General features: G+C 42.8%; 1 protein-coding gene across 1 annotated transcript in view; it reads left to right on the forward strand.

Annotated features, from left to right (window-relative positions):
* Positions 1 to 9,343: 9,343 nt before the first annotated feature.
* MINDY4B (MINDY family member 4B) overlaps positions 9,344 to 24,096 on the forward strand; it is a 32,105-nt gene continuing 17,352 nt past the window's right edge. Inside the window, exons 1-7 of the mRNA XM_076010260.1 lie at positions 9,344 to 9,456; positions 9,693 to 9,720; positions 11,343 to 11,510; positions 19,020 to 19,139; positions 19,834 to 19,925; positions 21,842 to 22,007; positions 22,577 to 22,642. Of these exons, the coding sequence (XP_075866375.1) occupies positions 9,344 to 9,456; positions 9,693 to 9,720; positions 11,343 to 11,510; positions 19,020 to 19,139; positions 19,834 to 19,925; positions 21,842 to 22,007; positions 22,577 to 22,642 (753 nt within the window). The remainder of the gene's footprint in view (positions 9,457 to 9,692; positions 9,721 to 11,342; positions 11,511 to 19,019; positions 19,140 to 19,833; positions 19,926 to 21,841; positions 22,008 to 22,576; positions 22,643 to 24,096) is intronic.

A 24,096-nucleotide genomic window follows, 5' to 3' on the forward strand; every position in this document is an offset into this window, starting at 1 on the left:
GGTTACTTGGATGTTCATGGGAAAGATCAATAAGCTTCTGGTTTGTTACTTGGGATCTCTCTGACACAACAGCGACATCCTAAGCCCAGAACCACTGCAGCCCCCAGTCCTCCAGAAAGCTTGTGACTCATCGTCCTGGTCCCCAAGCCTGGGCTGACCCTGAGCAAGAGCAGCCACAGAGTTCAGCATCCAGGCTGGTCTCTGGCCAACACTCTCCCCAGGCCTTTTCAGGACTTGGTGTAAGTGCCAGATTCCCTGTAGGGGCAGCCCAGGCCTGGTTCACCTAAAGCCTGGAATTTCCTTCCCAGGTTGAGAAGGAGCTGTGCTGAGAATTAGTCAACTTGTGAAATAAAGTTACAGGGGCCTAAGAGACCATATAAGTCAGGGGTCAGCAAACTTCTTCTGTAAAGCACCCAGATAGTAAATATTTGAGGCTTGGTGGCCCATACAGTCTCTGTTCAACTCTGCTGTTGAGTGTGAAGGCAGTCACAGACACCATGTAAACAAATGAGTGTGGCTGTGTTTCAATAAAATGTTATTTATGGACACAAATTTGAATTTTATATAATTTTCATGAAATATATTATATATCATCTTATTATTACATATTGTTATATAGTAATATGAAATAGCATAATATTTTGTGTCATGAAATATAATTCTTCTTTTGATTTGTTTTTAACCATTTAAAAATGTAAAAACCATTCTTAACTTTCAGGCCATACACATGCATAAATAGACAGCAGAACAAATTTGGCCTATGGGCCATAGTTTGGCAATCCTTGATCTAGCCCAATGTTCTCATCTCTTGTACTGAGAATTAAACTGAGGACCAGAGAGGTAAATTAATTCACTGAAAGTCACACAGCAAGTTGGATGACAAAGGCCAAATTAGAACCTAGGTCTTTGTATCCTAAAGAGTATTTTAATAGGCAAGAACAGTATGCTCAGGAACCATTTGAAAGGCCAAAGACAGAAAACCAGAGTTATACCCCAAGCCATATGGATGCAGAATGACAACAGAGAGCCTGACTGCAGTGCTCGTTTCCTAGTAACCACAGCCTCTCTGATGAAAGATTGCTCTGACTCGTTATTTATAACTTATTTCCCAATAGGGAGAGTGAGTGACTTGATTATATTTAGTTACAAGAGCCAGGGAAATCCTGATCTACCATCTTAGGATATCTATAAACCTTATAGCCACAGCTGCCAGGAGATGGGAGAAAGCAAAGAAAGCTGCAATGTACAGTGTTGTCCCTGTTACTAACAACAAGGGTCACATACAGCAATCACTGACTGCCTGACACAAAGAACAGATGGTGTGAGTGCAGACAGGGAGGAAAGGGGTGGATTCCTATTTATACCCTACAGAGGCAGTCATTATGAAAACCTTTCTGCACCTTGTTCATTACTCAAAGCATCTGTTAATTTTGCCTCCCTTTTTGACTTTGTTAGCATTACTTTGCTTCTGGCTCCCAGAATTATGTTCCTGAGCACAAATTCTGCTGCCTCTGAAGGGGCTTTCTTGATTCTAGTGGGTGATTTGAAGTCCAGGGAGGGGGCACAAAGCATTACAAAATCACAGTCTGTAAATAGAGGAGGTCTCCTGGGCCTACTCTAGGACTCAAGAGGTTCCAGGTGGAGTTAGGTAGAATTGACAAATTAAGCCAAAATCAGAGATGGTAAGCCATGAAGGGGTTATCGAGAGATTATCTAGTGTTGTTCAACCTTATATTTTACCTCCGCAGGCCCAGAGAGGGTAAGTGACTTAAGAAATATCACACAGCAAATTCAACAAGCCCAGATCTTGTTATTCACTGCCGCGTGACCTTTCTGATGCCTGAGCAGCCTCTGAAACAAGGCAGAAAATATCTCAGAGCAGACAGATGGACAGATGTAGAACGCCAACATGATGAATCATGAGCTTTCACGTCCTTCTGTCCACAAATGTAAACAATTATGTATCATTGCACAATTACAGGAAAATAGGAGAAGAGGCAGCATTTGTTAAAAAAAAAAAATAAGGAACAAAAAGAGACTAGGGGTCACCAGTTGCTGGAGACACCCAGTGAATGCCTCAAACACATTGTTAGTAGAATGTAGTTCTTAGGGTTAGTGGCTCAGCTTGGGCTCTGGAAGTACACACGGGGTATCTGTTCTTTGGACAAGAGAAATGAACAATCCCTCAGGAACGTTGTATAGTTTGTTTAAAGCAACTGTTGTCTTTTTCCCTGTCCTCATTCAGGATGCAATATGGCTTGGGGTGTATTTTGTATAATATGCATACATATATATATTTTTTAAATGAGCAGCTATATGTTGATGATAATATAATTCATTGTTATTTTAGGAGCAAATCAAACCCAGCTCATTCAGTTCCCCACCAAGCACTTTCCCCCATCACACCCCACGTACACTTGAGGCAAGATGGATAATAAGGGCCAAGCCAACAAGGACAGGAGGGTGCTGAGCAAGCCAATGAACAGACTTAGAAAAGCGGGGTTTTTATACAGAAGAAGAGTGAGAGGAAAACAAAGCAGCTTTACAGTATCCCAGGGGACATGGGAAGGGGAGGCTGACTAAATGGCTTCTGTGGTCCCTGCATCAGTGACAGTCTTTGCTTCAACAGGAAAAGACTACACGTATTTTCAGAAATAGCTCTTACATCATTTTTATTTTTAGTTGGAGGGCAGGTCTAGTCTTGGTGTCCATACTTTATAAGAGTACAGTGTGCCTTTTGTTTACAAGAAAACATCCATTCCCCTGTCTGGTACCAGCATTTCGATTTTCTGTCGGAGATCCATCCTTCCTCACCCTCAGTCTATGCGGTTGGGGAGTCTGATGTCAGCCTCCAGCTCCAAGAGTGCGCGCAAGCCAGGCCCGGCCAATCAGTGCTTCCCATTGCTCTGGCCACAGAAATTGGACAAATGACCCAATACAATAAATCCTGGGATTTGGGTGGAAATATTGGACATAGTGGTATGTTTCCTGGAGTGCCTTAGCTGGTACAAGTAAGCCTGGAGCTGCCACCTTTCCTACCATAGGAGAATCTTCCTGAAAACAAAGCCACACGGGGGAAAGCAAGTCCAGAGGTGGACAGAGACTGGAGTCTAACAGTTTCATTTGAGCGTGTGTTATTCAATCATACCTAAACTGGATTACTCCCTTGAAACTAAATGAGACGCTAAATTCTCTTTTTACTTAAACCAGTTTAAACCGAGTTTCTGTTGCTTATAGATGAGAGTGCTGGTTAAACAAGAAAGACAAAATAAAACCAAAGACAATCCCTAAAACAATAACTCACCTTGTTTGCATGGTCCTTTCAGATAACAGAGAGCTTACATCCCTCTGAGTTTTATAACAACTCTAAGAGGTCAATCAGGCAGGAATTGTCCCTATTTTGAAAACAAATAGCTCAAAGTAGTTGAACTCTTGCTATGTGCCAATGTTCTAAATGCTTTTTAGGTATGAAATAATGAATCCTCAAAACAACCCAAGGAGACAGTAATATTATCATTTCCATTTTACAAAAGTAGAAACTGAGGCACAAAGAGGTGAAATGACCAGTCTAAGACCACTACCAGTGAGTAGATTGGTGAACACAGTCTAGGTGACCCACATACAGCAACAAGTCATGCTTCTGTGGAATCCTGTCTCCTGAGTCTGGCAGTATACACACCTGCTTCTTACCAGTGGAATATGGCAAAGGGGGTGGGACGTCACTCCTATGGCAATATATGGCAAAGGGGGTGGGATTTTGCAGATGTAATTAAGGTCCCTAATCAGTTTGACTTTGAGTTAATCAAAAGGGAGATTATCCTGAGTGGGTCTGACCTAATCAATTGAGTTCTTATAAGCTTTCCCCAGGAACAGAGACTTCAAGCAGCAGAGACTCCCTCTTTCATGCTGGTCTTGAAGAAACACATTCTATAGTCGTGAGCAAATGAGTTCTGCCAAGAACTAGGTGAGCGTAGAAAAGGATCCCAGGCCTGGAAGTGACTGCAGACCCAGACAACACCTCGACTGCAGCCTTGTGAGACCCCGAGCCCAAGATTGAACTCAGCCATGCCCAGACTCCTGACCTATGGAAACTCTGAGATAACAAAGGGCGTTGTTTTAAGCTGCCCACTCTGTGTCAATCTGTTATTCGGCAATACATTACTGACACAGAAGAGGAGCAAAGATTCCCACCCAGACAGTCTGACTTCAGGACCTGTGATACGTGCTGGTTGTCAGGCACCAAAGGAGAGTTCCCCCACACACACACACACCAACCACTTCTTTAATTCCCCAACACCAAGTATGTGTCCTACAATTCAATTCAATTCTGACACTAACTGCTGAGACTTAGAATCAGACCCCGTGGGTTTGAGAGCTCAGTCCCACAAGACTGCTCTCACTTCAGATGCCAGTCATGAGCATCACGGCACCTGCACTGACTGGTTAGAGACCAGGGGTCCCCATGACTCTCTGACAATTTGCTAGAATGGCTCACACAACTCAGGAAGCCACTTTACTTACATTTATCAGTTTGTTATAGAGGACGTAAATAAACAGCCAGATGAAGAGGCACATAGGGTGAGGTCCAGAAGTGTCCCAAGTGCAGGAGCCTCTGTCCACGGTGGAATTAGGATGCACCGTCCTCCTAACACAGATGTATTTGCCAACTTGGAAGTTCCTTGAACCCTGTTTAGGGGTTTTATGGAGGTTTCATTACATAGGCATTATTGATTAAGTCATTGGCTACTGGTGATTAACTCAATTTCCAGCCTCTCTTTCCTCCCCAGGCAATGGGGAGTGAGGCTGAAAGTTTCAAACTTCTAATCAAAGCTTGGTCTTTCTGGCAATGAGACCCTATTCTGAAGCTGCCCAAGATGTTCCCATTGTCCTTATCTCTCAGGATATTCCACGGCTTTTAGGAACTAGGACAAAGACCAAACATGCTTTTCCCATTATAGCACACTGGTCTTTCAGATGACGACTGGGGTCCATACCAGTGACTGAGTGGTCAACCAAAGGTGAATGACTGAGGTACTGAGTTGGGAACAATGCCTGTGCACCCTCACTTTAGGACTTTTGACTTCTAGCTCTATCCCTGACCCATGCTACCACCTCTACAACATATAAGGCATAAAAAATAAAACTTTTAAAGGAAAATTCTAACATACAAGAGGTAAGAAAACATTGATTAGCATTTAGCAGCTTTCCTGCAAGTCATATTCATTATGATTCTATGAGATAAGTCAAAGGAGTGTGGAAGGGAAGCTCAGAGGCACCGAACAGCTTCTCCGAGGACACAGTTATGGAGGAGGGGCTGACCTTTGACCCTGGTCCTGACCCCACTCTCCTCCTCCCACCATACCACCAAACAACAAAAGAATACATCAGCCATCTTCCAGTTTTCAGTAGATTGGCAGAATTCTTTTAGGAAGGAATATAATCAGGAAATTTCCATCTCCACAGAAAGTGGAACTAAAGAAAATGAATGATAATTAAAGCATAAAGGATTTAACTTAATCCTAAGGAAGAGCTTTCCAGGGATAAGGTTAATTAAACACTAACAAGATTTTATTTAAAAAATCAAAAGCCTGTAAAATTCTGCTTCCAGATTTCCGTTTATGACTCATCACGTGAAAACAGCAAGAAGAAAGGTTGGGGATAATTTTGCAAGCTAGTCAAAATGCTTGCAAGCCTAAGGTTTTCGAATTTGACTACAAGGCTGAATTGAGTAAATGATTGCAAAGATCAGACATAGCTTTCTGAGAGACTATGTTAATGACATTGAATTTTTATATACTAATTTCCCAGTTTGGAATACATACTAGTTTTTCTCATGATATCATTAGTGTTATTTTTTTAAAAAATTTATCAACAAAGAAAGCAGATAGACTCGGGTGCAGATCTCTGCACTTACATAGTGCATTTCTTTTATAGGTGAATGATTTTGGACCTTCCTTTGCCCCCCTTTGCCCCACTGCATAGCTGCAAAAACTCTCCTGCCACCCTATGGCACCCACTTTGTTTTTTCTCTTCCCTTTTGCTGCTACAGACCCCTTGCTGCCTGAGATCCCATATTCAGCCCTAATCCTTTGCTGCATCAGAGGCAGCCTTGGGACAAGAGATTTAGGTGAACTCTTATGCTGTGGGGTGGGGGCAAGGGCATAAAAATGTAGACGAGGAAAATCTCAGCTTCCACATATTTATGTACCCTCCCTGGCCCCATCCCTCCAGACCTGGTCCAGGATCCCCCAATCCCATCTTTTCCTTCTACCCTACTTCTTATACCCAAGCCTTCTACTCTAAGTCTTTTGATAAAATACCCAAGAGAGCAGAGGTTTCCTCTGGATGTGGCTGAATCACATTCTTAACTCTCGGTGCATCCCAGATACCAACCCTTTCCATCCGTATGGCCCTTGTCAGCATCTAACTGAAGAGGGAGAGAAGGGTGGTGAAGTTTAGGCAGCACTCTCTTTATTGAAAAGAGTGGGACCATGAATTCCAAGCTGGGGATTAAAGTAATAAGAGGGGCTGGGCAAGAGATGATCACAAGCAATGATGAAACTTGTCAATATGTAGCAAAAGTCTTTAAAGTGACTATATCATCTGATTCAGTCATTCCACCTCTGGGCATTAAGCCTAAATAAACAATGGGGGCGGCCGGGCGTGGCGGCTCACACCTGTAATCCTAGCACTCTGAGAGGCCGAGGCAGGTGGATTGCTCGAGGTCAGGAGTTCAAAACCAACCTGAACAAGAGTGAGACCCCGTCTCTACTATAAAGAAATTAATTTCTTTATAGAGAAATTAATTTCTTTCTTTCTTTAATTTCTTTCTCTACTAGAAAGAAATTAATTGGCCAACTAATATATATATATAGAAAAAAATTAGCTGGGCATGGTGGCGCATGCCTGTAGTCCCAGCTACTTGGGAGGCTGAGGCAGGAGGATTGCTTGGGCCTAGGAGTTTGAGGTTGCTGTGAGCTAGGCTGACGCCATGGCACTCACTCTAGCCTGGGCAACAAAGCGAGACTCTGTCTCAAAAAAACAAAACAACAACAACAAAAATAAACAATGAGGGGATAAATAAAGTGTAAACAAATAGAGTAATATAACATGTTCATAGATTAGAAGTCTCAGTATGGTCAATATATAAAATTATCCTCATTTCACAGGTGAATCAACTGAGGCACAGAGAGATTACATGAACTACCCAAGGCCACACAGCTAGTAAGAGATAGAGTCATGGTTCAAAACTAAGCAATCTGGCCCCTGAGACAGTGCTCCTAACCACAGACTCTCCTGCCTATCCCCAGGGCTCCCACAGCCCCGCCCCACTGTGCTCACAGCATTTCCCCTCTGAGTGTTTGTTTCCTCCACTAGAAAGAGCAGGAACCACGTCTGATTCACCTTGGGATCTCTAAGTGCCTGATACGTAGGGAATACTCAAAATATGTTGTTGACATACTACCAACAGAATGGCTTAGTGGTAAATTATCTAATTATTGGAATTTATGCTTCTACCTTTATAGAATTATCTATAAATTAGGGCACAGACATACCCCCAAATACACAGATTTAATAATGATTTTTAAGAAAAATAATTTTCTTAGCTGTTTCTCTTTCCTAGTTTTGGATTGTTAAATAATTTAAATGGCAGATCCAGAATTTATTTTTTAATATGACTTTCTAAATAGGAAATTCCAGAATATTTCTCCTTATTTTATTATTTGAGAGCAAGAATCATGTACTTTATTTTTTGATATACCAAGGGTGCCCAATAAATATTAAATGCTTATATCACCATTAAAACTATAAAGAAGAAAAAATAATGATTTTTTTAAAAGGGAAAGTTTATGGTTAGAAAGGGAAATAAGAAAGGATTTATTTATGCCTCTTATGTTTCTAATAGTAATACTGATTCTGAAGGACATTTATGAGACCTGTGAATATGAAATGATTAAACCACAAAAAATAGCTTAAGAAACTGGTGGTAGAACACGCTCAAGCAAGACTGTGGACTCCTAAATTCCCTTTTGGTTTATTTAGTGCCTTGCTATATTTCAAGGTCTTTGCAATATTATAAATAACAAATCCCATCAGCCCTGACATGATAAGTCCAGACAGGCTCTTTGCCTTGACCTCTTAGCATTCCCAGAATTTTATATAACTCATGATCAGAAATGTTTATAGAGAAAATGACCTCCTGCTGAAGAGGTTCAATTCTGATATTCAACCAAGTCAGAAGAGGCAAGAAAACTTTTATTAGTAACCAGTATTTGTTTTTGATAAACACCATTACATTTAGTCAGGGTTTCTCTGAGAAACAGAACAGGAAACATACATACACACGTACATACAATTATGAGGCTGACAAGTCTGAAATCTGCAGGGCAAGCTAGCAGGCTGGAGACTCAGGAAAGAGTTGATGGCGCTGTCTCAAGTCCAAAGGCTACCTGAAGACAGAATTCCTTCCTGGGGGGACCCCAGTCATTTCTCTTAAGGCCTTCAACTGATTGGATGAGGTCCACCCACATAATGAAGGGTGGTCTGCTTTACTCAAAGTCTACTGATGTAAATGTTAATCACAATCTTTAAAAAACTGCCTTCGCAGCAGTATCTAGATTAGAGTTTAGATGGGTACCATAGCCTAGCCAAATTGACACATAGAATTAACCATCACAACCATCAACATCCTTTAGGGTGCCAGTCACTGCTGCGATAATTCATTCAGCCAGTAGGAAGAGACAGAACATTTGGATTTCTCCCTGAAACAAATCAGACCAGTTCTTCAATTGTGCAAGATTTCTGTGTACTAAACTCTACATCAAACACCCCTTGACCAGTGTCTTCATTGGTCTATATATCACCCAACAGTAGTTGATAAAGTTTTTCAATGTCAGCAGGATGGCACTTACCCACTCTGGCTCTTTATTTCAGTTCCACAAACACATCTGAGGAGGCATAACAGCATAAGGAACTATCACATTCCACCATCAGCATGCTCTCTCTCCCCAATTAAATTATCTCAGATACCATGATACAGGTAAGTAATTGCAATCCCTTTGTTTATGAATCTGTGTCTTGGATTAAACATTCATGATGCCTATACAGTGAACAAAAATACATAAAATATTTCACCTCTAATGAAAATTTAATTGTGATCAGATACCAGGTGCTTACAGTGAGCTCAGAGCAGCAATTGTGTGGACTGATCTCTTTGCTGGTCAAAAGTAAGGAGTAGCAACTTCATCCAGCCATCCCTGTCAGCCACCTCGCTTGCTCCTCCACAAACAGACCTCTTTCCCCACTTAACCACTTCCTCTTTCCAGTTCCTCACGTTATCCAAATGGACACGGAGGTTCAAGGCCAGGAACAAAGCTCCCAAGAGCTGGATTTGGAGGAGATAACTAAGAAAATTTCATTTCTTGACAAGTGGAGGGAAATCTTTAGCTATCACAGGTAAGAGGTTGTCGTTTTCTCATTTCTCTAGAAACAGAGATTTTCGGTGTTTAAGTAAAGCTTCAACTTTAATGCTTGCTACATGAGAAGCTTTCATTATAGATTTCACTTTAAAATGCTTCAGGTATAACTATTTGTAGGCAGAAACTTCCCTGGCAAGGTTGAGGTTTGGGGAGGTTTTCGGATGTGAGGTTTGAACAGAGTAATTTACTTGATGTTTTCTCTTTCGTTTATAGGCTCAGAACCAATAATACGAATCCTCAGGTAATTACTTTTCTCAAAGCCAAAGTGTTTTCTTCTAGTTGCTTCTTCAAACAATCACATTAACAGCATAATCTGCATTTATTCTATGCACATAATGTCACTCAGGTACTGGCATTTAATGCCTGAAAACACAAAACTAGAAAGCATGTTGAAGATTTTTTTCTTGTGCTTTCTTTTTTACACAAATTTCCCCTTCTACTTTTAAGAGCTACTTTTTATCATTAAGAGCATCATGTTATTATTCTAGAAAAAATATGATATTAAAATCTAGAGTTGCTGCACTTGTGAAATAACATTAGATTCTGACAACCAAGTGCTTCAATGCCCCTGAAGAAAAGTAGTTTTGAAAATAGTTATCCTCTTTATTCAGCTTTTGAAAAACTGTCTTCCTTCACCATTTTCAAATAACGGAAAAATGACTGAATTCAGGTGTTAAAAAGATATTTTAAAATCTGATATACAATATAAGATGAAAGATGTTTGTACTTCATGTAAACTGAAGGTTTAGAAGGTGATGAACTTAGTATTTCACATATTATTTCAATCACTGAGCAAACACGGCACAATCTAGTAAGGTGATTTTTCTGGCACTATTATATATGATCAAGCACTTGAATTATTACTATTTTAACTAAAATGCTAAAGCATCTTGCTGCAAGTAGCCTGTAATCTAAAGCATTATTTGTACTGAAACTCTCTTAACCATAGTCTAAATTAGAATCAAAGAGATAAATGCTTCTATTTCAGTTCTGGAAGTATTAAACAAAGATAGCTACCATTTGGAGGAATGGAACGTTCAAAAGATAAAACAATCTTTGAAAGGAAAAAAAAATGTCAAGTTATGCTTTACACAGGTGGGAGAAACCCATTGGCATAAATATAAAGATTTTCCATTTGATTTACAAAATGCGTCTTATCCTATCAGTAGTCTGTGATTTGGATGCTGAGTTTCTGAGATAAGAATGCATCTTTGCTTCTAGGAATACAGAAAAACTATGCAGGGAGTTTCCTTCACGTTTCAGCTGCCAACAGGGCAGATTCGTTTGGCTAAGAAAATTGGAAGAAGAGTTGATGCTAACTTATATTGAAATGTCATGAGAATCAGTCAAGAAAAGTAAAAATAGATTTTTTAAAAGGTGGAAGGTGAATTTTTTACAGAAAAAAAATTATTATACTCACTTATTGGAGAATAGAAATTTGAAAGAATTAAAAAGAGATAACCTAATTTCATTTATTGATCAGTTAACAAGATAATGAGAAATACCTGTATAGACTAGAAAGATTGATTCAATGTTTATGAAATGTCTCCTCAAAACAAGAGACAGTGACATTTACATTCTTCTCTAAACAAAATTTCAAGTCAAGGTCTTGATAGCATTAATTATGTTTCCATAGTTACACTTAACCTCTCCAAGTCACATAAAACTTATAAGAAACCCCTTTGACACAGACATGGATTTTTCTGCCTCTTATGTTGCTATTTATCACAATTTTCAGACATCTTTAAAAGTGAGACAACATTTTCTGAACGCTGGTATTTCAGAGAGAGAGAAAGACAAAATTTAAAACAAGGTCATCACCAGCTCTGTTTGCTTTGTTTTGGGGGATGGTATTTTACACAGAATCATGAAAGCAGCCATATATCTGCTGATGAAACTGAAGCTGGAGCAGGAATACCTCAGCCTAAAGGACAAGGACATTTGCCATCAAGTAGTCTTTGTTCTATTCCCAAACCTTCCATCATCTCTTCAAAATTGGGCGGCTCTCCTATCTCCCTAGCAATGGCCGAGGTAAGTATAGCTTGTCAATTAAACATGAAACGAAACGTAATCTTCCCAAAACAACAGGCTGGGGAATCTTATCTGCTGTCATGTGAGAGTATTATTGAAGATAAGACCACAGACAGTTGTTATTGGTAAAAGGAGACTATAATTAAAATGACTTATTTATAGTATTTTTCAAGGACATTGGTGATGATGCGGTTCTTTCCTCCCAAACTCTGAGTGTCTCTCTTTACATACTTCCTCCATTCACCAGTTACATTGGAGGGAGAGAGTGGGTTGCAGTTAAATAATTCACTCTATAAGGTAAGATAGGCCAGACCCTGTAAGCAGCAGACAGCTACAATATGTAAAGTTCTGTCGCTGTGCAAGAAAGGCCCCTGCCCGCGTGTGGGCAGGAGAGAGGGTGGGGGGGGGGGACATGCCAGGCCCAGTCCTGGGCAAGGAGCTGATCTCAGGAAGGAAATGCTTCCTGGGGCTGCCAACTAATATGCAGATTCAAAAAGAACCTGACATTTGAGGATCCCAGTGGATCTATAAGTTACTGGCCCAGCGACCATTTGCTCAATGCAGGATTTGACCAGGCTGAGGCAGAGATCCAGCCAGGAGGCAAAACTAGAGGTAGCTCATTAGGTGAGACAGGCCTTCAGGCCCTAACCCCCGGCCATGGACTGTTCGGGACCTGGCCACAGAGCTCCGTCACGCCGCCTCCCCCCGCCCTCCACACCATCCATGGAAAAATCGTTTCCTATGAAAATGAACAGAGTGTAGGGGCAGGGGGAGGGTGGACAGGGCACAGCAGGAGGTGAGCAGCGGGAAGGCGAGGGAGCGAAGCTTCATCTCTATCTACAGCTGCTCCCCATTGATCACATCACCGCCTGAGCTCCGCCTCTCCCCAGCTCCATTTGTCTTCCATGAAACCGGTCCCTGGTGCCAAAAAGGTTGGGGACCACTGATATAGGCCACAGCTGGAGGCAATGCCTCAGCAAATGTCCAAAACACTAGCTGTCACAGTCTAAAAGATAAGACTGGAAACTGGGGAAGTTGAGGCAGGGGTCAAGTCAAGGCGAAAGTACCAGACCCATAGGATAAAGGGTCCCACCTCTGGAACTGTTCCCCAAAGGGACCCTTTAAATGATAATGACACTTGGGGCCTCTCAAGGCAATTTCCCCACATTCACTCCATCCCCCCAACCTCCACACTACATTCTAGAAGCTCAGGCAGGGACCTCTCCTCGGGGCCCTATGAACAAGAGTTGCAAGACGCTCTTCCTTCCTGAGGACATGCTGCCACACTCCTGGGCATGTTTTCAGAAACGACCTGGGAGCAGCCCAGTATCTGGGCAAAGATCGGCAATGTTTGCCCCGCAATCAGGCCTGCCATGTCCACACAGTTGCACAGTTAGTTCACCGCACATAAGATCCCAGCTGAGAGGATCAGCGGGGACTAAAACCCCTTCCAGGGAAGCCACACAAAACCTGCATACGAAGTCTCCATTTGCATTTTGAGCACAAAGGCTGGTGACCCCGGCTGTCGCATTTCCAACCCTCAATATAGCCTTTCTTTGGGCTCGCTGGACAAGACGTAATCAGAGGTGGGGACTCCAGCCCCCAGATCCCTTTCTGGGTCTGGCTTCACAGAGCAACTTTCTCCACCATCACGCTTGCTGTTCAGACATCTTCACTTGTTCTTTCTTGTTGTTGAAAATCTGTTTACTTCAATCCACCTTCCTTCCCTCTTTGCTCGAATGCCCGATGTCACAGGAAGACTAACAGGCCAGCAGAGCTCCTCTAAGACACTGCACTCAGCTTGTTGGTCTTGAATACCATAGACAGAGCCTTAACTTATGTCTTATTTACCTATATCCCTTATACACTTAATCGCTCTCCTTTCAGGCAATATAGACGGGTAATATGTAACCTTGTTAGCACCCTCAGGCCTCAGTGATTATGCTGCCTTTACTGTAGGTGTAGACCAGAAGCTAGAGCAACTATCTGCATTTCACTTTACAAGATAATGTTCTTAATGAGAAATCTTTAACATAAATGTATTGTGGCCTCTGTAATGCATTTCTATGGAGAACGTCATTTTAAAATTTACACGTATCTGAAAAATAGGCCATCTTTTATGTGAAAAAGAGAGAAAACTCCCATGCTATATTGGCATTTGCCTGCAAACAAAGAAATAAATTCCAGAAGTCTTCATAAGACACGACAGTGGGGTACAGGTACAGGGGAGACATGGACAGGAGGGATGGGAGTCTTCATAGCAAACCTTGTTGTACTCTCTGGTTTCTGAACTATCTATTTTTGAAAGCACACACAAATTTAACAAATAGCACAAGCATTCACAGATATTTGCAGTCTTCTGGTCTCTTTCTGTATTGTGGAGGCAGGAGAGTCTGGGTCTGAATGCTCCCTCTTGTCTACAGACAAAACGTGATGCAATTGGAGACCTCCCCAGTGACGTCTCCCAGGTAATTCTCTCCTTTGGAAAAGGCTGGGAGACAAGGATTCAGACCACTGCAGCCTGAAACAAAGTTGATGAGGTGTTAAGAAAGTCCCAGAAGTAGAGATAATTCATTTTTTAAAAAATGAATTTGCATTTATTCTCATTATATGGGCCAGATGATAGTATTTCCTTTAAATAGTAGTAGCATTAATTAAACATATCCTGGGATTTCAGGATGATTCCAGGGAGGCAGTTTGGAAGCTTGACCAATTCTAATCAACCTTTCAGCAGTGCAGCCGCCTGGCAAATTGTCAGAGCCATTGAATCCTAATACTGACTTGAGAAAGCCTTTTGTTGTCATTCCTCTTTTTCTCTCTAGAGTAGGGATGCATGGTATTTCCTGACATGGGCATACGCGGCCTCTTTGCTAGGAATCTGCTCAGAAAGTAGGGTTGGGTAAAGCACCATACGTACCCTAATTTTCCTCACCTCTCCTGTTTCTCACTTTTCCTTGCCTTCTTTCTAATGCTACAGCTTTCTTCCTTCCCCCAACCTGACATCTTATAGCCTGTGTGGTAGAATGAACCCTGGCTGAGGCTGCTGGCCCAGGTGAAATCGTAGAAAAGGTGAGCATCCCCTCTGGGCCTTCTGCCAGACTACCCAAGGGCCTTCCTTCCCTCCAGTGGCAGTTCTGCATCCTCCTCCACTCCCAGGCCTTTCTCTGAGACTCAGCCTGGAACATATTCCTGTAGCCTCTTTTATCAGCAGGCAATAAATAAACCCCTGGTGTAGCTGAAATGCCACCAAGCAATATCATAATAAAAATGTAATATCGGGAGACTAAAATATTCTAGGAAAATGAATAAAATGAATAAAACTCTAACAGAAGGCTAACAGGCAGGGGGTGCTTTTTGGGAGCAGTAGACAAAACCTAGTGCCCCACCCATGAGCTCAGCAATGAGCCTTAATAGACGTTAATTAATCCACTGCCTCTGGACAGTCCCTAGAGGCATCTCTGATTGGGGTAGGGGTTCTCTTCCATTTACCCTTCCAGATGCACTACCCATCCTTCTCCATTCTGCTTTCAGCTCAGGGGCTGACCTGTAGGGACTCCATCAACAGGGTGCCCTCCTCCTCTGGCTTCCTGCTGAGTCTGGGGAGCCCCCAAGGAGACTGGAGGGAGGGAAGGGAAGGAAATCAGGCTGTTCATGGCTGACTGAGTCCCTCTCCTCTTATGGAAGTCCCCTCCCCAGGACTCTCTCCTTCCCGGTTCAGGACTCCTTCCCTTGCTCCTCCAGGTCTAGGGGTCATAATGACTCCCCATTGTCGCTAGCCCTGGGTCAATTGCTTTAGCCCCATGGTGTCCCCACACCCAGCCCACATCTTTATAAATAGCCCCTGTCTTAAACATTCCTCAAATTAATTATCCTGACTTGAGAGCACCATCTGTTTCCTGCTGGGCCCCTGGCTGGTACAAGTTGAAAGACTTGCATTTGGGTCCCAGAACTGCAATCTATTACACATGTGACCTTGGACATGCCACTTAACTTCTCTGGACCTCAAGTCCTTTAACTGTAAAGTGAAAGGACTGAATTAGATTTTTTTAAAATTCAACAAATACTTATTGTGAGCCTACTACACACCAGGCACTGCACCAGATGCTGAGAGGTCAATGGTGAACACGATAGAGCCAAGAGTCTACCACCCTATTAGATGGTTTTGCGTAAAAATGTCTTCTTAGGACTCGCTAACTCTAAAATCTCTGATTTCATGATGGTCTAGCAATTCATAAGGCAAGAGGAGATTTAGGGAAGGAGCTTCACAAAGGATTATTTCACCTCAAGTTAGGGGAGGGGGCAGGAAAAGACCGGGCAGGGACAGATGGTCACAGGGAAACTCTAAGCCCAGGGACAAGGTCCAAGGCAATCAGGGGAAGAACATTAAACCTGTTGGAAAAAATGACTGAGCACCTCTGTCTGTGTGTGTGCAACGTGTGAGTGTGCATTGTGTGTGTGAAGGAGCACCATCACCATTATCACCGTGAGCGCAATCCCATGAGACGTAGTGCCGGGAAAGAGAGGAACTCGTTACAAATAGTGGAAAACTAGTAAAGTGAAAAAAAAATGCTACAAACCATGCTTGGTTGAGTTAAATAATAATAATCATCGCAGTCATTTATTAGGACCATTTACCATTTGCATCAAGTTACCAAGCAGCATAGCAACCTAGGGATATCATTAAATATGTGTCAGGTTAATCTTATTACAGATTATATTTGATATGAAAGTAAGAGTGATACAAGGTAAGAAGGGTCATCTTTGTTGTCACAGTGGCCAATGGGATCCAGCTGGAGACACCTGCAGCCCCTCGGTCCCAGGCCTCCCCATGGGTGCAGCTGGAGGGCAAAGCTCTCGAAGTTGGAGGTAGCAACTGACAACAGAAACAGAAGTGTGGCTTGGCTTGCAGAGTTTTTTTAAAATTGAATTTAAATTCTAAGCCTGCTTAGTCTCAACAGTCTTAATCTTCCACATTTATACACAGCTTTTCCTCCCTTATTGCTGCCAGTCTCTGGTCTTTTTCCATCTGTGTTGGGACTTTCTTCCATACTGCACAAGATGTTCCTGCATAGACAAGCTGTGTTTTCACAAAGGTAATAACACTACATTTACTCAGTACTTATGGTTCCCAAAGCCCTTTTCTGTACTTCTCTTTCAATAATAGCCCATGATGTGGACCAGGCAAGGGTTACCCCCATTTCTGGAAAAGCAAATAAAATCTTAGAGAGGTTTGGACATTTGTCTAAGTTCACAGGATCAATAAGGAGTAGAGCCGGGGCTTCTCAGCCCTTGAGCTGGGAATGGTCAGTCTTTCTTCTGTGCTGTGTAATCTCAGCATCAGGGAAACACTTTGTTAGTTTTCACTGCCTCTCCAGCAGATATTCTGGGCTGATGACCCTCTTTGGCCATGGTACGCACCGAGACTGTGTCTTCCAAGAGCAGCCGCTGTACCTGTTTGCTGCCTCTCCTTAATGTGCTGCTACCCTGAGACCCACAGTACAGATAGCTTTTGTCCAAATGCTTTACTAGGCCCTTGCTTACACTGAAATGCACCTGCCTCTATTTCTCTGTGGGGAAAACCTTTTCTTCTGAGGGTGGGAGTAGAAATGGCCAAGAAATGAACTCTAGCTATAAAACCAGACCGAGTCAACATGTGGAAGAGCATTCCAGATGCGTGCCTCTCCTGTGCCTTTCCTTTTTGGAAACCATTAGGACCTGCCCTCGGGGGCCTGCTCGTGCACAATTGGGAAGAAGTTCCAGGCTCTGGACCAACTGGGCTCCGTGCTCCATTTGTTCACACCCTTTAACTGGCTCCAAATGCCTGAATACGATATTCAAAGCCCTCCAGGATCAGGCCCCAGGCATTTTCTAGTCTCAGCTTCCACTTTCCTTCCTGCCCTTTGGTCCCCAAACACACATACACTGTTCCAGTCACACTGAACCACTTACTCTGCATTCCAGGACACTAGATCTTTCCCTTTTTCTGGGCTCCCCACTATTATAGGCAATGGGCTATTGTGCTGTCCGTCCCAGAGTGGGGGATGTGTGCCTCTACTGGAACGTGGGGTGCTTTTAGTGCTATGGCATTTAAGTGACATATTATGTATCACTGAGTTACCTAGTGAGAAAGTTACCTGATTCTCTACCTAATAGGTCAGGGAGAAAGACTCAGTAAATTGCAGTACATGTCCACACGTCTTTAATACTTCTTACCTTCATTTAAATTATTAAGAGTGCTGGGCTCAGAGCTTTCACAGGCAATCGTTTCTAGCTGTAATTCATGACACTGTTTTATCTTTATTATTTTTTTTATCATGCATGGCAAGTCATTTTGATATCCACTTAAGGAAGTGATATAAAGTGTCCTTTTAAAATAAATGTTTTCTAAGTTACAAAATGTGGCCTAAGTTAATGAAAAATATTAATTAGATAATGATTGGTACACAAAAATGATAGAAATCATAAAATAGCACATACAGGATGATAGTAGAAACATTAAGAGAATGGTGCAAATCCCAGCTCTGTTTCTACTAGCTGGGCAAATACCTTAACCTTTCTGTACTTCCAATCTCATGTCTGGATAAAAGGAGGATAACAGCAATACCTACTTCACAGAATTAAAGTAATGACTGTAACACGCCTATCCCAGTGCCTGGTGCATAGACAATGCTCAGGAAATCTTGGATGCCCATCACCAGCCTGTTCCAGGGCTGCCTGGAACTTCTTCCATGAAGTTTCCTGAGCACTTCAATCAGGAGTCTCTTTAGTCTCTCTGTTTTCTCATGACATTTTATACTTGTCTTATGGAATGTCACACATTCCATCTTGTACATAGTTTTTTTTTTACATATCTATATCCCACACAGGCTTAGCACATGCTAAATGATTAATAAGTGTTTGATTATGAATGGATTCTCTTTTGTTTTTTTCATGTGTTTGGCTTATAAAGACCTGTTCTCATTTTCCTGGGAAGCTCTAAAGGACCCTCTAGAATCTCAATGTGCTACAGAGCATCCATAAAACCCCACAAAGGTCCTGGTACAAGAGAACAGATAATGCTTGTTTAATATCATGTAAGCCACTACTGCACTCAGGCTAGACACATTAGGTCCTGTCTATTCATTTTTTCTGGGACAAGAGAGAAAAACCCAAAGGTGGGAGAAGCAGGGGTTGCAGAGTCGTGGATATAGAGAAGAGGCACGGGAAGAGGGAGCAGCCTGTGGTGGACTACGAGGGGGTGGCTGGCAATGGAAGGCCAGGCACAAGGGACAGAGATCAGACAGGGACAATAAGGTGTGGGGCTAACACACTGAGCCTTCAGGACAAAACATTCTAGGCGAACCTAACATGAATCTTCTGTCCAGGACTGCACATGATTGGTCTGGGTGCTAGGGAAATATGTGAACCTGAACACGGAAGGGAACAAGGCCCACCTCCATGATGCCACCATGAGGAGTATGTCTAGGAAGAATTATCCTTGTTTGAAGCATTTATTTCCCCTCTTTTCAGAAACTACGACAGGTCCTCTTTGGAAATACAGTCCACGTCTTCAGCTATAACTGGAGAAAGGCCTGTTTCAGGTTCCATGATCCTTCTTCTGACCTGGCTTTTGCCCTGGAAGTGGGAAAGGTAATAGCCAGTTTGTAATTTTAAAAAATCTTAATCCCATGTTCCTTGTCTGAGTTTCCTTCCTGTCCACATCTATGTGAATGCATGTTTTCATTATAATCATATGTAGAAACACATTTTAAAGTTTAACTTTAAATGATAACAGACTGTTTAAAACTACAACATACTGTCTGAGTTGAAGCAAAGTCCTAAACTTCTTTTTCGTCCCATCCTGCTGTGAATTCTAGTTCTCCTGCCTCTTCTCTCCATGTTCCAAGCATCGCTGAGGATTTAAAAGGCAAGAGGAGATCTAGGAACTTCTTTCTGGCTTATTTGAAATATCAATAATTCATGTCATTGATCACATCTAAATCTCAAGGGCTAGCCAACTCGTTCCTTACCTCCCACCAAACTAAAAGTCTGATAGGAAACAGGGGCACAGGGAGGCAGGATGGAGGATGACACACATCCCCCGGCACAGGTCTGTGGGGCTCTAGAAAGAAGCTAAGGCAGGGAGGGGTGGCATACTTAGAGTGTCCCTTCACTGAGCCCTGAGGGTACCAGGAGGGAAAAGGCTGCACAGAAGATAGATAACAGCATCCATTCCTGAGAGTTCTCTTTTGTGTAATAATATTGGCCTGAGTGGTTCCGACATTACGACTGTGCAGCCCCGCGCCCAGCCTTCACACCTTGCTGTTCCCCCTCCCCATTTCAGGGAGGTGCCCGAAGCATTCAGATGGCTGTACAAGGATCCATCATCAAATACTTGCTGTTTACCAGGAAGGTTAAAGACTGTAACTTTCGCAGGTAAGAGGACTGTGAGAAGTACTTGGAAGAGTTTCACTAGAACCTTTATCTGCTAAATAATCACAGCTGGAAAATTCAAGTTGCCTCAGGAAGGAAACCTGCTTCCTAAGGCAGGAATGGCTCTATCTGTCACAGAGAAGCTAGATTTTGCCACTGGGGAGGGCTCTCCTGGAGTCACTCTCAATGTTCTGGTGCAGGATACTGTTGACAGGTTTCATGCTCTACTGCAGACCACCCTGTCAGGGAGAATTAAGCACCAGGTCTCAGGTAGGCTTACTTGTCCATATTTCATGGGAAGCCCTAACCTAACAATGCTAAGAAAGAACAAAAGAGGTGATTAAAAATCCAATAAATTAAGGATCAATTTTCCTATTTAGCCAGGCTGACAAGGTACAATGTTTGGTAGTTGCCTAAATTAAAAAATCAGTTCAGATTTATTCAAATTTACTTTATTCTTAGAAGTTCGTGAACCCCTATCATGTGCAAAGCCCAAGGCTAGATCTTTCAGGAAATAAAAATATATCTGTCCTCAGGCAGGAGATGTTATCACCCCAAACAGGGATTAAATGTGTAATATATTCTAAGATCATGAATTACCAGGTTCCCTAGAAGCAGAGCTCATGATGGGGATTCTTTATGCAAAGTGATTTATTACGGGAGTGCCCTCAGGAGAAATCTATCAGGGAGTGAGGGAAGCAGGTCGGGGAAGGAGAAGCAGCTGAGGAAGAATGTGGTTTCCAGGGGCCAGGAGGAACTCAGGCTGGTAGACTGCACTGCAGAGCTCGCCACCTGCAGATGAGGGACAGACTTCTGCACCTCCTACCCCAGGCAGACACTGGCCATCCTCAGGGAATGCGCATAACCCCCAGCACTTCTCGGCAAGGTGGCTCCAATCCCTTGGAGAAAGTTGAAAAGTGGGAGCCACTAGCCACTGTACCCAAAGCAGCTAGGGGATGAGTCCACCATCTGAGTAAAATGGATCCCAGGGATTCCAAATGGCACACATGCAATATCTGCTACATAAACATAAAGCACTCAGCACAGCACTGTAGCCGGGCTGTGGCAAATATGAAATAAATGTGAAAGAGTAAGCTCTCCTATAGACCTGCTCCTTTAGACCTTACAAAGGAGTTTGCAGTACCAGCCTCCTTGGTACTCATTTCTGTATCACCACAGAGGTGGATGGATTGTATAAATTGTTGCTAAGTTCATTATAAACCTCCATCATGTTTGTTTATAAAGGCAAGAGTGTCAATGTTAAGTATTTAGAAAATAAGCCAGTAAAGGTCCCCTGTGGAAAGCTTGGCTCCTCCTGGAAGGCTGGCCGGCCCCGGGGCACGCTCAGCGAGTGCCAGGCCACGTAAGCTACAGATTAATAAGGGTGATCTGAAGGAGGCCTCAGATGATGCATAGGACATGATTAGGCGGAAAGGACAGACGTGTCCACTAAAGGCACAAGTGCATGAGAAAAGGCATGGAGGTGGAATGCAGAACCTATGTTCAGAAGACTGGTCCATCTGGGGAAGAGGGTTTGCGAAATGGAAACCTGAAGACAAAACTGCAAAAGATATTTGAGGTTGAGCTTGAGAAGGGCTTGCGTTATAGGGTGGAAGAATCTGGACCGATCCCTGCTGGAGTACAGGAGGAAGGACCGTGTTAGGGCTCATCAGAGGTCACAGTGCACAGGGTGGGACTGGCTGGGATCCCAAAGAGAAATCATAGCCTGCAGTGAGGAGTCCAGTTGCAATGACGGTAGAGAAAACAAGGCCCTCCTGTGACATTCTCACATGCTAAGTTGATGAAAGAGCCAAATAAAGTCCGCCGTATTCAGAAGAGAACATGCAATTGGATGCCCCGGCACACAGCTAGGTGACTGTTCATTCTCACAGTTTCCTACCCCGCCTCCTGCATTGCAGTTTGTGTGAAATAAGCAAGCAGGAGCAGGAGCGAGCCCTGGCCACGGCGCTTGCTGGCATCCTGTGGGCTGCAGGAGCCAATCAGAAGGCCACCATCTGTCTTGTCACCGAGGACACTTGTGCTGCCTCTTCTCGGAACTACTCCATGGACGATTTCACTGAGCGGGTAAGCGCACTCCTCCCCATCCTGCCAGAGAAAAGGCCAATGAAGCCTACCCATGCGCTAGACTCAGCAGGGAAGTGGAGGTAACACCCCATCGACGATCCTGGTGTGACCAGAGTCACCTTCCAATGAGGCAAGTCCCTAAGTGATCCAAGCCTAAGTGATCCAAGCAGCTAAAATGAACAGTCCTGGTGTGAATTACCCTTCCAGAATTCACCATGATCAAGAATATCCCAGACCTGAAATAATCATAAACTGCATTTCTCTATCCACTGCCTTAAAGGTAGCTAAATTCTACATATTAGAAAAAAAAAAAATCTCTTCGTGGTTTTACTGCTCAAGATATATTGATTTCAAACTGAGAAATGTAAAAATGCTGCTGGTGGCCAGCCGATTGTAGCGTGTATGTTTTGCATGGCCTTGTGTAAGATAATATGTCAGTTTTTAGTAATGCGATTTTGCAATGAAACAAAAAAAAAAACCCTCCCTTGAGGTAATAACAGTGAGTTAACATCTCTTAGATGTAACTTTCATCTTCCTTTTCATTTTTATCTCCTGTGCCTGATTTATAGCTCCAGCTGTTTGAATTTTTAGAGAAAGAAGCCACTGAGAAATTCATCTATGATCATTTACAATGTGTAAGTGCTTAAGTGTTAAGATAATTCCTTTATGTTGAAATGATCTTACAAGGATCTTCTTTCTTTTATAAAGTGTATTTCTAATGATGCTTGTTAGGAAAAACAGGTCATTTTGAAGGCTAAGAAAGGGCAGGAGAGAATTAGAAGCCTGCCTCTCCCTCTGTACAACCCGGAAACAGGCAGATCACACACAGGCCCACTCACAAATGCCTCTCTTTCCTTGGTTAATAAAATCCAGAGAAGAATACTTTAGAGGGCATATAACAGTATTTCTTCTGTGGCAAGAGAAAAGGTTAAAGCAGTCTTGTCTCATCTAATGGACAAAAAACAAAAATAATATAAAAGAAAAGAAAAACCTAAGGTCCTCGTCTAAGTTGCTGAAATGGCCATTCGCACTGGCTCTGAGTGGATGGCTTTTGGCCTCAGCAAAGGGTCCTGTTTCAGCTCTTCTATCAGCACGTTTCACACAATGTTCTCCACTGCAGTGATTCTTCACCCCCAGTGTGGGGAGGGGACAGAAGTAGGGCAGGGATGATGGAAAAGGGAAAGTGCTTTTCTAAGATTCCTCAGTGGAAAAATAAATAAAAGCTGATTTTTCTGAAGAATCAGAAATCTAGGATGTGAAAGCAGAGAACAATTAGCCAGATAACCAGGAAGCTATCAACTGTAGACTGTATGGAGAGGAGAAATGTGATGGATGAAACTCACTGTTACTTTTTTTTTTTTTTTTCCAAAGGCAATAGAGGCAAAAAACTTAGGCATGGGTGGCCGGCCACGGTGGCTCACACCTGTAATCCTAGCACTCTGGGAGGCCGAGGCAGGCAGACTGCTTAAGGTCAGGAGTTCAAAACCAGCCTGAGCAAGAGTAAGACCTCGTCTTTACTAAAAATAGAAAGAAATTAATTGGACAGCTAAAAATATATAGAAAAAATTAGCCGGGCATGGTGGCACATGCCTGTAGTCCCAGCTACTCAGGAGGCTGAGGCAGAGGGATTGCTTGAACCCAGGAGTTTGGGGGTGCTGTGAGCTAGACTGACACCATGGCACTCTAGCCCGGGCAACAGAGTGAGACTCTGTCTCAAAAAAAAAAAAAAAAAAAAAAACAAACTTGGTCATGAGTTCTCAGCCACACACTCGTTATGTAATCTGGGTTAAACTAGTTACTCCAAGCCTAGCTCCCCACCATCTCATAGATTTGTGTTAACCTGCATGATAGGCAGAGGAATGGTCCCCTCAAAGATGTCCAAACTCTATCCCCCAGAACTTGTAAATATGTTACATTACATGGCAAAGGAGAATTAAGGTTGCTAGTCAGTTGACTTTAAAATAAGGAAATGACCCTGTCTTACCCAGGTGGGCCCAATGTACTCAGGTTCTTAAATGTGGAAAAGGCAGACAGAAGTCAGAGTGATCTGATGTGAGAAGACTGCCACCTGCCTTTGCTGGCTTTGACG

Source organism: Microcebus murinus, chromosome 1 (assembly GCF_040939455.1).
Source record: "Microcebus murinus isolate Inina chromosome 1, M.murinus_Inina_mat1.0, whole genome shotgun sequence".
NCBI lineage: Eukaryota > Metazoa > Chordata > Mammalia > Primates > Cheirogaleidae > Microcebus > Microcebus murinus.